Below are 15,142 nucleotides of genomic sequence, written 5' to 3'. Positions count from 1 at the left end.
AAAAAAGAGTGAAATCTTAAAGTCAAGAGAGAGCTTGCAGACTAGGCTGAAGGATTGTGTTTGCTGAAAAAGATTCCAGGGGGAGCTGATTCCTTCTCTGGTGTGTGGATCTGAGGCACTTGCAAGAAAAGAGAACGCTTGCCTTATGCTTAGTTCCCCCGTTCCCTGGGCTGGGAAGGAAAGGAACTGAATGCCAGCATTAGCAGTGTGGGTTGGGACCAAAACCATTCAGAGAAAACTCTGTCATTTTCCTCTAATTTGCAAATTGCAGCTATTCATGTTGGATTGAACAGCGGAGGGAAAAGAGCCCCCAGTTTTCACCTGCATTTATTGAGAAGAGGCTGGTAGTAGGAGGGATGCACCAACTTGTAGCTTGTGCTGCAAGCTGGATATAAGCTTTGGTGTGAGCATCCTGGTTAACCACTGCCCATGTTCAAATATACAGAGATAGATTCCAACAATCTCTTCCCGCAGCCTTATTTTTGCGTGTGATCTTAGAAGCTCCTGGCATGTAAGTCCAGTCCCCAGTTTCCCAGCCTCTGTAAACCTGCAAAATGAATAGAGAGAATAGTGGAACACAGACCCATTGTTCAAAGACACAGTCACTTTAGGGAAAGAGGAAAAGAACGGGTAGGTGAATCTTCTCTGGGATTGCAGGGTTCAGCTCAATGAAGACTGTCCTGTATAAAAGAAACTTCTCTAAATGGTTGAATTCTTAGCTCTCCAGAGATCTGAGTTTTCTTTTCCCCAGTCCCTGTGGGTTGCTGTGGGGAATGTGCCAAACCTATCATTTGAGATAAAAAGTTATGGTGAGGTAAGCTTCTAGGCTGGGGGAAGGAAGACTTAGTGACTGAAATGGGGGATGCTAAGCACTGGGGGGCAGGAAGGAAGAAGGAGCTAGTAATGGATGTAACAAATGCTGCAGCTGCCGGCAAAGCCTGGATTGAAGTTCCTTCCTGAAAATGAGGACCCGGGCAAGAACGACCACTCAGATGTAAACAGTGTCTCTGACTGGGAATTCTCATCTGCCTGCCGGTGGGCCAGAGCTGAGCAAGTCCTTTCTCTCCTCTGTATGCACACTGAATTGGTTAGTAAGTGACGTGTCAGAGGACAGGAATCATATTCAGTGGATCTTTCAAATCCAGGAGTTTGAGGCTAATGAAATTAGTGTGTGGCCAGGGCTCTGCCAACTAGAATTAAGTCACTGCAGCCACACTGCAATGCATTTTCAGCCTGAAGGGAGCATCAGGGAGGAATTTCGGGAGATTTGTTTCTGAGCCTGTACAAAATAATACTCATAATGCTAAGAAAGATTAAATGTAAATTAATATTGACTACGAGTAACATATTTAAAAAATAATCGCCGAGTGGGGGATGGCTTAAAGTGGAGAGATTATATAATATGGTGTCCAAAGAATAAATCTCCCCTGACCACTGTTTCATGGGCTATAAGTAAGATATATTACAATGGAAAGTAATGGGAACGTTTTTAGTCAAGGCTTCGCTGCTATTGACTTGAGAGCAAATACTCTGAGAGTATAAATTACTCTTGCTATGTGCTGACTCTGAATGAACAATATTTCATGTGCAGTGACATGGTCTAAGCTATAGACTTGGAATTGAATGGCATCTGTTTCAATTGTTTTGTTCTCTCAAGAGCAACTAGATAGAAAAAAGTGGTCAATTTGACCCTTGTGGGAGCGTGTTGCAAATCTAAACCTGTGTCCCTCATACCATAAATGAAATACATTTGTAAATTTGTAAGTGTTTTCTTTCTGTTCATTGATGCTTGAGTATAATCTCAAACTTTGGGAGCAACATTTTATACATAAGTAGTTGGTTTTCTTCCTTTCTTCTTTCTCTTTCTCCTCTCTCTCTCTCTCTCTCTCTCTCTGTTTCTATCTCTCTCTCTTTCTCCATCTTATGTAATTGGATAGAACTGGGCACCTAGGATGATGTGGTGTTACTATAGTGGGATTTTTTTTTTTAAAAAAAAACAACTCTAACTTACCCTTTTAAAAATTTCATAAATACAGGTGTCAGTGCCATTTGGAATAGTCTCTATAACAATTTCTGTCTCCACATTTACTGTGTTTCAGCAAATTTACCTAATAGATGGTGAGTGAGCAATTTTTAAAGGGGCATTTTTTAGAAGAGCGGAGAGGGAAGGAATAGAGACAGGCACATACTGGATTTGAAGTTACCTCCACGTGTATTTTATGTATGTATACCCATACAATTAAGAAGTCTTTGGATGTTTTATCTTCAAGAATAATTCAGATAATGGATTACTTGAATATCATAAACATTTAGGGTTTAACAGATTTGTTACATATAGACGTTGTATCACGGATTTAAAAGACCATAGCCAGCGGGCAGCGGCGGGCGGAGCGACCGAGGGGCGGCGCGGGCTGGGCGGCGGGTGCGGGGGTCCGTGCTTCCTCGCGGTGGAGGGCTGGGGTTCGCCGAAGACGCCGGGTTGCGCCGCGTTGCCAGGTTACCGAGCGCGTGCCCCGCGCCCGCTCTTCCGCCCGGGCCGCCCTCGGCGCCGCCTTAGCCGCGGTGCGGGCTGCGCCGGGCGCCGGTTCCGCGGAAGCCTGGGTCGGGCGCTGCGTGCGGGACTCTCGTCGCTCGTGGACGGGGCGCGAGCGCGCGGGGGACGTAGGGCGCCGACCTGGGCCTCCCCGTCGCTCCGGCTCCGCTCAGGGCGCCCGCTCAGGGGCCTCCGGCGCGAGGCCCCCTTTGTGGTCAAGATGGCGGCGCCCAGGCGGGCGGCGCCGAGGTGAGCTGGAGTCGGGCCCGGAGAGGGGCGAGTCTGCCACGCCCAGGACTTGGACCCGGGGCAGGTCTCCCGTCTCCAGCGGAGCGGCAGGTGAGTGGGCGCGGCCGCGCGTAGGTCCCTCTCGTGGGGTGGTCAGCTCTCCGTGCGTCCGCAGACTTCTGTCGTCTGATAGTCAGATCTGGGGTGGCCCAGGTTGGAGGCGAGGGTGCTTGATTGGGGAAACCTGAGGGGTTTAAGGACTCTATTGGGATCGTTTCAGACCCCAGCAAGAAGCTGAGCAAGTTTCCTCTTGACTCTCTTCCCGGCTAAGTTTTCTCCTTTCTCTGAAGGCGCCAGCTTTTCTGAATCACCTTGTTACCCGGGGGGATACAGTTGGTGGTTCTGACCGTGGAACGGAGGACCTGGCGCGGGGAAGCCTGAGCTGGTTCTAGTTACTTTGTTTGCAAAGCACTTGTCTTGTCTTTGGAATCTTTGTGTATGTAACCAACGTTGGGAAGAGCCAGCGTTTTCTCCTCCAAAACACTGTGAGGGGTAACTTTTTATACGTAAGAAACAAGATGGCGTTCACATCCGTCTCTTTTCCAACCACTGAGTTTTGGTTGTGTTTCCTTTCTTTAAGTTTGTCTCGTTCTGAAGTGATAACAAACAAACAAACAAAAAGACCATAGCCAATTACACAAAGTATACTCTAGTCTCAGTCCTGCCATTAATTAGCTTAAGTCATTTAATTTTTCTAGGCCTCATTTTTCTCGTGTGATGTTTTTTCTTTGAAAAAGTATAGTTTCTAGAAGTCTCTAATCTCTGTGTCATAGTTCAGCTTGGAGAAAACCTGTTCTTATCCAAACTCCATGACATTGTATTTCCAGCTCCAACTTTGGACTTTGAGTGAGTTGGGGGCAACTTTTTCAGGATATTTTCACACAGCTTTTTTAGTTAATACCAGTCTAGCTGACTTGTCATACTCAGACTTTCTTCCATATTCTTTTACCAGTGTGTTCCTTAGTCATATATATAAAGACTGTTGTGGGCAAAATGACCTCCTGGGTCAGCTTACTGCATGGTCATCGACACAGGGCAGGGAGTAAGATTCTGTGGATTTTACAGAAGCAGATACAGGTTTCATTATCCATGTCCTCTCCCCTTTCATCTTACAAAAACAGCAGGCTTTTCTTGGAGAACTGCCAGATAATGCCATCCTGCCTCCTCACGGGCCCCGGGGATGAACTCCAGTAAAGCAGGTGATTGGCTCATGGGTAGGCATCTGACCTCGGCTGAGTCTATCAGACTCCTCCCCAGGACTTTTCTCTCAGAGAAAAATGGAAGAATTGTCTTTTCTCTCTGGAATTTCTAAGCTGGGGAGATATGACTCTGGGACTCCCAGTGACCATCCAGCACAAGAAGAGACTTTCTGTAAAATAAAGTCTTGCAGAGGTAAGCAGGGCTGAGCGATGGAGAGAGAGCTGGAACCCTGCTGATACTCTGGAACTTGCAGATCCAACTGTATCTGAATATGGCTGCATCCCTGAATTTCTAGTACTTGTTTGTTGAGGTGGTTGTTGTTGTTTGGTTTTTGTTTTTAAATTTCCTTTGACTATTTTGAATTTGTTTTCAGTAATGTGCATTTGAAAGCATCATAGCTAAAAGAGCTAATTTCCTACATTAATGTCAGGTTTGCTGAGTGGCATTCCTTAAGTGAAAAATAATATCCGCTATTTTCTTTAAATAAAATCCTTCTAGCTCAGGTTTGAGATATTCAAAACTCTGCCTCCTACCCCCCTCTTTTCCAACATTTACTATATCACCTTGAAGCATTTGTGACCACATCTTTCCCATCTAGACGCAGTTGAGAGAGAGAGCAAAGACTTCTGATATAAACTGCAACCTATACGCCTCCTACCTGGAAGCTTTAGAACATACTTGATTCTTGTCATTAAAGCAAATCTTTTGTTGTTGTCTCCAGGGCACAGAAGCATTTTCATGGCATAATGGAGTACAAAGTACATTAAGCCTAACTCTACTTCTCACCCTCTTTTACTTTAAATAGGCAGAAAAGAACAATCTCAAACACATTTTCCCAACAAATAAAATACATATACGATTATGTTTAGAAGACGTTTATGCAACACATAGTTAGACTGATTAATTAATGGACCTTTCGCCAATTGGCACAGTAAATATATATGTTCAATGTGCTTAATTAAAAAGAAGACAATAACATATTTTTACAGGTTAATTATCTGAGAAGAGTATTGTGCCAGCACACTTGATGCTACAGCATTTCATGTTTGACAGGTAATCTTCTTTCAATTATATTTACTGCTAAATGTTTCTTGGATCAAGCTATTAAATTATAAGGTCAAAAGTAAAATGATACGAAATTACAATGATAAAGGGACACATATCCCACTTTATGAGAATAGAAGTTCTAATTTCTTTTCAATACTACTAGTAGTGACCACAGTACTAATTTGAGCCCTTACTATGAGCCACTGTGCCCATATGCATTTAGTTCTTACAGTAGTTCTGCAAAGGGCATATAATAATCCACACTGCAAAGCTGAAGAAAGTGATTCTCATAGCTGAAAGTCACATAGCTGGTGAGTGGCAAAGTCTAGATTCAAACTTAGAGTCGTCTGACAATGCCCAGGTTGTTGACCACTATGTACACTGCTCAATTGTTGCACCAATAAAGAAGTGCTTGAAATAATTATAGATTTGCCTACCCTGAAACTGCAGTGATTTAAAGACATCAAAGTTGCCAGTTGCTTAACCACATCTACTTACAGTAAGAAATTACATTTTATTTCATTTCTAAAACAAGATTAATTCTGCAGGCCCATAGAAACTTGAGCACACAAATCCTACCTCCAAATGAAAGATGCTTGTTTTCCACTATTCAACAGATGGCCCTGTACAGAGGCAATAAATATATAGTAGAATTTTCATTCAAATAAATGAGAAGAGAGGTTTCTTCTTGTCCTGATTCAGTGCCCATCATTATGGATTATGATGGCTCTTCCCAAACTTTACTTCATTCACTCCACTCTTTCTACAAAACTCCAGTAATGGAATCCATCATTCAGATATATGTGCAAAGCGAAAGGACTGTATTAATACAGTTGCTGAAAGTCAAGTTGATAGAGCACGGGAAATACATCCTAATAAATGCAACATTAATGTTTGTGTGGGCCTTGGAGTTAGCGGTAGAAAAATTTTCAGTTTAATGGAATATTTTGCCTCTTGCTATGGAAGTGTGGCTTAATAGTCTTGTAATTGGTCATTTACAGAATCCTCCATCTCTGGGTTTCATGCTTTCTTTACTCTGCAGCTGTTGATTCCTTCTCTTGTTCTGGATGGAAGATAGCAACGAAGCCACTTCAAAGGGCTCAGCCTGCCTTTTTGTGTTATTGTTTAGATGAAGATATTTCCATTTATTAAAGCACACTATTTAAACATTTTTATCATGTTTCAAAGTTGACTGTGTTCTGAAGGTATGAGCACAGGCAGACATAATGGGGGATGTTTTCCAGGAGAGAACATACCCTTATCAAAGGAATTATCAGAATTTTCATGTATGGATTGAGAATCAAATTCTGGAGTTAGACCTGAATTTAAATTCATACTCACAACTTATTACCAGTCTCATCTTGATCAAACGGTTACCACACTTCTCATCAATTTCCTTATCTTTGAAAGCGGAATAAGAGAAGTATGCCTGGTGGAGTTACACATAAAGCTCATCTGATAGAATATTCATAAGGATTTTGCACAAAATATACATGGATATATTTTAGCACCGAGTTTAGCATGCGATTCGTCTTCAATACATTTAAGAGCTATTATTTTATTATTATTATGCTATCGTTAAATATCACTATTACTTAAATGTCATTATTGCTAAAATTGCTGTAAAACTACCGCAATAACCCATGATGAATTCCCCTCTTCTGTTTCCTTTGTTTAAATGGAAAATATATATATAAATCTAGACAGAGAACACTTTAGTGATCCTATTCAGTGGGGTGAGAATTTCCATGGCACTGATTAAAACAAATCCTGAATTGCATGGACTTAAGATAGCAGAGAGGGGCTTCCCTGGTGGCGCAGTGGTTGAGAGTTTGTGACCCGATCCGGGAAGATCCCACATGCTGCGGAGCGGCTGGGCCTGTGAGCCATGGCTGCTGAGCCTGCGCGTCCGGAGCCTGTGCTCCGCAACGGGAGAGGCTGCAACAGTGAGAGGCCCGCGTACCGCAAAGAAGAAAAAAAAAAAGATAGCAGAGAGGCTAAGAGATTTGAAGTTAGACATCCCCAGGTGTGAATTCTACTGTGACCCTCTTCTAGCTCTAGAACCTTGAGGAAGTTACTTAAACTTTCTGAGCTTCACTACTAGTTTCCTCATCTGTATCTTTTTCAGGACTATTTATCAAGCATCTTCCTGTTCTCTATGCTTGGACGTATCAATGAATAAATCAGACAAGAGCCTTTGCCTGCGTGCTCCTTCTTGCATGCTTTCTCCCTCCTTACACTCTCGTGTGGAAACGGATGTTATAAATAAATTCTGTGCTTTGTCACAAGTTGACGGGCGCTACGGGGTAAGGAAAAGGATGTGAAGCTCACTGAAGAGGCTTGGGTTGGGAGTGCTGGAGGAGTGTACAGGTAGGTTCCGATTTTAAATAGGGTAGTCAGGGTGGATTTTATAAGTTGACATTTGAGCAAAGACTTGAAGTGAGGGAGTTGTCAGAATGTATGATGGGGAGACCACTCCCTGGGAGCAAGAATAACCAGTCCCCAAACTCTAAGGCAGAAATATGCCGGGCAGCTTGGAGGAATATCAAGGAGGCCACCCTGGCTGACTTAGTCAGTGGGGAGGAAGAGACAGCAGGAGGGCTGGAGGTCGGATATGTGATGGGTTGGATTGGGTAAGTCCTGGGAGGCCATCACATGCATTGTGTCTTTTACTCTAAATGTAGGCAGCCAGGGGCAGGATTTTAGCCGAGGTGTGGCATGAACTGTCTCTTGTTTGAAAAGCATAACTCTATCTGTGGCCTTGAGGATGTGGGGAGAGAGTGGAGTCAGGGAGAATCTCGGGAGGCAACTACAGGATCCTCGAGGTCTATGCTGGTGGCCTGCACCAGGCTGCTAGCGGCTGGTAATTCTCAGAAGTGGCACATTGGGAAGGTTGTGACAGCATTTCGTGGTAGATTGAATGCAAGAATGGAAAGGAAGAGGGAGTCAAGGGTGAATTCGAGATTTAGGGCCTGGGAAACTGGAAAGGTGTGGTTACTGTCACCCAAGATGGAAAAAGTTTGGGGTAGAGCATGTTTGGGGGATTAAAGACCAGTTTTGGAGGTATAAGATTTGAGATGTTTTCGTGACGTCCAAGTAGAGATGCTGAGTACACAGTTGGATACACAAGTCTGCAGTTCTGAAGAAAGGTCTGAACTAGAGATACACTTTAATACAATGGAGATATTAAGAGTAATGACATGGAAGCGCTATTTTAAAGATAAAATGAAGTCATGCAATTAGCACTCTGTCTTCTCAAAACATTGAATAACTGTTAGCTAAAATAATTACCTGAAATGAAAAAATACCTATAGTTTGTTTTGTTGTTTGCAGTAAAAGTGAATAAAATGTCACAATTATTTTAATAGTATTTGTGACACAGTAGTTTTAGTTAAGACACCATGACTACAAACATTTACAATAAACCTTTCCGTCTCCTACTTTTCACTCTGATAGGGTACTTGGAACCATATTTTGTAAGGTTTAAGTTAGTTGCCATAGGGTACCTCTTTAATTAGAAGTAATTCTGAACTGTCTAGTTCCATGCAGTTTTATATACATATATGTATAATTATTATTTTATGATTTATCAAACTCAGTTGAAAATTTGCATCACTGATATACATTAGAATTTAAGCATTTACCCAGGTATTCAAGGGAAAAAATGTACTTGTCTTGTAATTTCCATAGGGGAAATTACACATCTTCCCTTCACTTTGCAATTGAATTTGCAATTGAATGCAGGGGAAATACTATCTTACTGGTCTTTGAGTTCCCCTTAGCTATCTGCAAGTCCTTAAACAGCCTTTGTGGCTTAACCAAAATTCTCTTCCATCTTCATTCCGCTAACAGATATTGGTCTAAGCATGTACTTATACTAAAAAATGCATGACCACGTTGTCTCTACACATCTATAATTTTATGTTAACACTATCATTATGTAAGCTATACTTGAATTGTAATTATAACAGATTTTATGTCAACACACATCCATTTCTAGTGTTCATCTGGTGTTCAAGGGGAGAGCAGCATGTCGTAAATTTTATCAAAATATAACATCTGAAGAATAGAACAGAGGGTAATTGTGTAATTCTGTATTCACTCTAATTAAGTTCAGTGGAGTTGGCATAATAGAATTAAGATGAAAAAAAAAAAAGACATTGAGGTACCATGGCTCCCTCTCCTAACACACCCTTTTTATATCCGAGAGCAGAGACTCAGCACCTTTCTGTACAGAAATGGAGACAGGAAGAGGCCAGAGGATGAATGACAGGCACGAATGAGGTGGAACTTTGAAGAGCAACATGGAAATGAAATAATTCTTTTGTATTTGGTAGGTGGGGAAAATGTACCAGCGTGTATGCCTACTGGGACCACGTTTTCCAGAACAGTTAAGCCCAGTGTCAACTATGCTGTCCCACCTTCCTCGTAAGTAGGAACATACTGTTACTTGAATCTTTGCTTCCTGTTTCTTGATACCTGGTTGAGAAGATTATCACAAGAACTGCATCTTGTTAGCAAATACACTGTTTTGAAATGATTGACACTCACTGAAGAGTGGCAGCTCCAAGCTTGCTCTCTCTTGATCTTGGAGTATTTAAGTCTGGAGTGCAGGAGTGGGTTATGGGGAAAGACCATTGGAATTCTTATGTCTTCAGCATAATGGTTATAGCATAATGGTTAGGAGTGTAGGTGCTGGTTCCAATCTCTGCTTTCCACTTGCTAACCATATGAGCTTGGGCAATTTACCTGATTACCTGAACCTCAATACTCCTGCCTATAAAATGATGTTAATAATATTTCATCCCCATAGACTTGTTTTCAATGTTAAAATGAAGTCACTTACACCAAGCACTTAATACAATGCCTAGAGCATAGTAAAGTCTATTATTATTACTATTACTACTACTACTATTATTATTATTACTATCACGATGCCAGGTGCTATTTTTCCTATGCCTTATTCCATTATCTTCTGCCCTGTTCCCCCATTTCTGTCTTGTTGCTGTACAAGGGTAGGTTTGTCACAGAGCATTTTCTTTCCCTAGTGTCTGACTCTTAGTCATCAAGGTGACTGGTCCATGACCCCGGCATTCATTGCTGCTCGTTGAAGCAACCCATTTTGAGAAGGGGAGTTGGATATTGATGCCAAGTTGGGTCAAGGAGAGAGAATTTTCTCTCTTCTGCACTCAGAGAGCTAAGTGAAATATTCAGGCCTCAGAAGGAGAATCAGGCAAAGGGCAACATGCTTAATTTCATACCTTAGTGATTAAGAACAAGTCAGACAGGCTGGATTTGAACTCATTTCCGTCATGTACTGACAACGGGATCTTAGGTGCTTTTGTAACCCGTCTGAGGCTCATTCATCACCTGAAAGAGACGAATAACATTATCAGAACCTAGTGTATAGCCTCGTTGTAATAAGTGAGTAAATCCTTTTAAAACCTTCAGCACGTTGTTTGGCATATAAACACTTAATAAAATTTAGCTTCTTTGACTACTACCGCTGCTAATATTATTAAGTAGCTGAGCAGATCCGAGGCCCATTTTTTTCTTAGATTGCACATAATCATTTGGACAACCAGCTCACATTGATCAACCGTTGCTTATATATAAACCCCCATGAACCCAAAGGTGCTTTAACTCTCTCCCAGTCAGAGCCTGTTCTGGGGGCAGAAGCAACACCGGCACTACCCCCGTCATCTTTGCCTTTATTGTCACTACACTCGCCTGCCGTACTGAGCACTTTCTGTTTGCCAGGCACCAAATTTAGCCCTGCGTATGCACTATATCATGTAGTTCTCACACTCCACTCAGGTGGGAGACATTATCGTCATCCCCAGTTTTCAGGTAAAGACGCTGAGGTGTTGGAAAGGTAAGAAACTTGACCCACAGCAAGAGATGGAGCCGGAGTATTCAAACCCTTCTCTCTGACCTCAAGAACCCTTAAATATTAGCATACTACTACATCCTGGTAAGAAAATCTGCTTCCAGCCACTCTGGTGAGAGTAGAAATGATTCTCAGTCCCCACATTCCTCTATTGCCCATGCCACCCTAGCCTCAGGACTAGGGGGGAAAGGAAGTGATCTCTTCAAAGAGCAGCCAAAGGGAACCTACTCCCTTCTGCCTTTTCGTAATCAACTAACCAATATTTTATTTCCTTCTTAAGAGTCCCCACATGTTCCTTTTGGTACTTAGCTTGGCCTTTTAGAATTCTGACATTCTGTACGTGACTCATCCACTGTATTTCATGTTAATTTATTGAGGTCAAGTATAGGGTCTTACTCATCCTGAAGTCCAGTTATCCCCTGTCACATCTAACTCTGTTCTCTTCTTCTTGTAGGACATCTGCAGGTATTTATTTGAATTTTGTTGAATTGTTCTCATCAATAGTACATTAAAAGTTATACAGAAAGTGCTTTCTTATAAGGAAAACCATGTAAATAGATTTCTAGCTCTTTACTTTTTATAGCACTATTGTAGAGATTTTAGATCTCCAGGTAATACTTTTTAGATTGAGTTCTTCATATCATCTTATTTTTACATATAATGATAAATCTGAATTTTCTCTATCAAACCTCCGAGACTTCACTGGCTTGTAACTTAGCTTGTTGATTATGTGTTGTTGACTTTTCCATTTACAATGATATTTGATCCTGGTAAGGATGGGGCTGGGTGGGAAGGTACATCTTAGGGCCATAAATTGGTTTTGTAGAGAACTAACATAAAGATCTAAAGCCTCATCATATTTCTGCAGAACTCATGAATCATTTTATTATAATTCCATTCATTCAGGGAGTATAAAACCATTTTCCAATTGTTATTCCTAATTTGTTCATCTTCTCTTCCTTAGTCTTAGTGAGAAGAGAGCAGGCTGAATGGAAGAAAGTCATTATGACCACTGGGGCCCCTAGGGTAGGCATCAGTCCCAGAGTTTTGTTTTCATCTCTCCGCTATTAATATTGGCTAATGTCTTGAGTGCTTACTTGGTGCAAATTACTTAGCCGACCATGGCAAATGGATTGTGTCATTTCATCCCCTGATAGTCATACAATTAATGTATGTATTATTATGATATCCCATAATGCATACATGGAACAGAGCCTCAGAAGTAGTTATTTGCTCACCAAAATATGGTAGATGTGGAATTTGGACTCAGGTCTGATAGACTCCTAAATCACTCCTAGTGATTTTTACCACTAAATTAAAGTTGTATACCTCTGGAGAGTAGATAGTTTCTAAAATTTCCTCAGCTCTAACGTTTTATAATTAAATTTTTGTCTGATGGCATGCTTAACAGTTAAGATGGGTAGGAAGGAATGCCAGCCTGTTGAATGGAATTTCCCTGAAATAAGCCTGTTTTATGACACCAGTTCACTCATTCATTCACTCAGCATGTATTGAATGTTTGCTCTGTGCAAAGGCATTTTAGGCATCACAGTGGAGTGAGCGCCCCTTCCATAGACTCTCCTGCAGCACTCAGAGAAGTCTTGGACTGGTTTGCCTGTTATGGAATGGGGCTTGGTGATAGAAGCCTGGTTTGTCCTCCACTGATATAACTAAGACATACTCATATGAGTTTATAGGCATCTTGAAGCCGTGGGATAGTAACACACATGAATCTTACCATTTTTGCCTGGGATTAATGATATAAAGGCTTTGGATTTGGGTATGGAAAATGGGTGCAATTATGGGCGTGTTGGTTCTACATATATATGGACATCACGTGTCATCAGCCTGCAGCTACCTGCCATTCCTCACTACTTCTTTTCACAAACCAAACAAGTACCTTCTTATCTCTCCTGTGGATAAGCTCTTGACAGTGGCACTAGGGCCTCCCTCAATAAGTACATCATTGGCTAAACCAGTGCTTTCTCAGATATGCTCATTGAACAGCCCTTAAGGTGGACTGACATTCCACTGCCTAGAATAGAATATGGTGTTCTTTAGAAATCGGGGGGAAAAAATAGGCCACCAGATGTACTTTCTTTACTTTAAATTGTTTATATATATATATATATATATATACGAACAATTGTTATATATGTGTATGTATACTTGTTCATATATATGAATGATTTAAAATTGAAGAGAGATATATATATACACACACATATATATATGTATATTTAAATTTTGGCTTCTGTTAGCAAGTAGTAAATTAAATTATTAGCAGATCCATACTGCAGGGAAATAACCAATCAGATTTCATTCAATAGCTTGCTTTTTTGTAGATTTATGGTTGTGATTTTATATCTGCAGGTATGTTTGCTGAAGAAAATATTTCTACCACTTTACGCAAAATTAAATTCATTTAATACCAATGCGGCATGTCTCAAATGTCTTAATACAGTTTTAATCTTTAATCGCATCAGAAGTATGGAATTAGAAACATACCCCAAAATCATTTGAAGATATAATTACTTTCATTTCCCTTATACTTTTGAGACTTTTGAAAAATAAGTATTTAGTTGTACTTATCTGTTTCTGTCTCTCTAAGGATAGCAAACACTGAAACACAATTATTTTTAAAAGTCAATATTAAAAGTATATTGTCCAAGATGATCAAAACTAAGGAAGTGGCAAAGAAATTCAAAAATTTAAACTTTCAAAGGGTGCTTTTTTTGTGAATGTGTAGTACTTGTTCTTCTGAAGGAATTAATCTTTTTAAAAATTTAATTAACTTATTTTTTATTGAAGTATACTTGGTTTACAGCATTGTGTTAATTACTGCTGTCCAGCAAAGTGACTCTGTTATACATATGTATATACATTCTTTTTCATATTCTTTTCCATTATGGTTTATCACAGGATATTGAATATAGTTCCCTGTGCTATATAGTAGGACCTTGTTGTTTAGCCAATCTATATATACCAGTTTGCATCTGCTAATCCCAAACTCCCAGTTCATCCCTCTCCCACCTGCTTCCCCCTTGGCAGCCACCAGTCTATTCTCTATGTCTCTGATTCTGTTTCTGTTTCATAGATAGGTTCATTTGTGTCATATTTTAGATTCCACATATAAGTGGTATCATGGCATTTGTCTTTCTCTTTCTGACTTACTTTGCTTAGTATGATAATCTCTAGTTGCATCCATGTTGCTGCTGCAAATGGCGTTATTTCATTCTTTTTTTTATGGCTGAGTAGTATTTCATTGTATATATGTACCACATCGTCTTTATCCATTCATCTGTTGATGGACATTTAGGTTGTTTCCATGTCTTGGCTATTGTGAATATTGCTGCTGTGAAGATCAGGGTGAATGTGTCTTTTTGAATTATAGTTTGGTCTGGATATACGCCCAGGAGTGGGATTGCTGGATCATGTGGTAGGTCTATTTTTAGTTTTCTGAGGAACCTCCATACTGTTTTCCACAGTGGCTGCACCAACTTACATTCCCACCAACAGTGTTGTAGGAGGGTTCCCTTTTCTCCACACCCTCTCCAGCATATGTTATTTGTAGACTTTTTAATGATGGCCATTCTGAGTGGTGTGAGGTGGTACCTCATGGTAGTTTTGATTTGCATTTCTTTAATAATTGGCAGTGTTGAGCATCTTTTCATGTGCCTATTGGCCATCTGTATTTCTTCTTTGGAGAAATGTCTCTTTAAGTCTTCTGCCTATTTTTTTGATTGGGTTGTTTGCTTCTGTTGTCATCAAGTTGTATGAGCTGTTTGTGTATTTTGGAAATTAAGCCCTTGCTGGTCGCATCATTTGCAAATATTTTCTCCCATTCTGTAGGTAGTCTTTTCATTTTGTTTATGGTTTCCTTTGCTGTGCAAAAGCTTGTAAGTTTGATTCTGTCCCCTTTGTTTATTTTCATTTTTATTTCTATTGTCTTGGGAGACTGACCTAAGAAAACATCGGTATGATTTATGTCAGAGAATATTTTGCCTGTGTTCTCTTCTAGAAGTTTTATGGTGTCATGTCTTATGTTTAAGTCTTTAAGACATTTTGAGTTTATTTTCGTGTGTAGATAGGTTCATTTGTGAAAGGATGTGTTCTAACTTCACTGGTTTATATAAGGCTGTCCAACTTTACCAACACCACTTGCGGAAGAGACTGTCTCTTTC

General features: G+C 40.6%; 1 protein-coding gene across 1 annotated transcript in view; it reads left to right on the top strand.

The window, feature by feature from the left end:
• The first annotated feature begins 916 nt into the window (after window positions 1–916).
• LOC149743886 (uncharacterized) overlaps window positions 917–15,142 on the top strand; it is a 151,347-nt gene continuing 137,121 nt past the window's right edge. Inside the window, exons 1-3 of the mRNA XM_089906089.1 lie at window positions 917–994; window positions 2,362–2,872; window positions 9,406–9,496. Coding sequence (XP_089762215.1) covers window positions 917–994; window positions 2,362–2,872; window positions 9,406–9,496 — 680 coding nt within the window. The remainder of the gene's footprint in view (window positions 995–2,361; window positions 2,873–9,405; window positions 9,497–15,142) is intronic.

This window comes from Delphinapterus leucas, unplaced genomic scaffold (assembly GCF_059928025.1).
Source record: "Delphinapterus leucas isolate spDelLeu-1000000601 "Yukka" unplaced genomic scaffold, BTC_Dleu_Yukka2 spDelLeu_asBTCV2_sq61, whole genome shotgun sequence".
Taxonomy (NCBI): domain Eukaryota; kingdom Metazoa; phylum Chordata; class Mammalia; order Artiodactyla; family Monodontidae; genus Delphinapterus; species Delphinapterus leucas.
The sequence above is the reverse complement of the archived record's forward strand: the minus strand, read 5'-3'. Positions and strand labels throughout refer to the sequence as shown.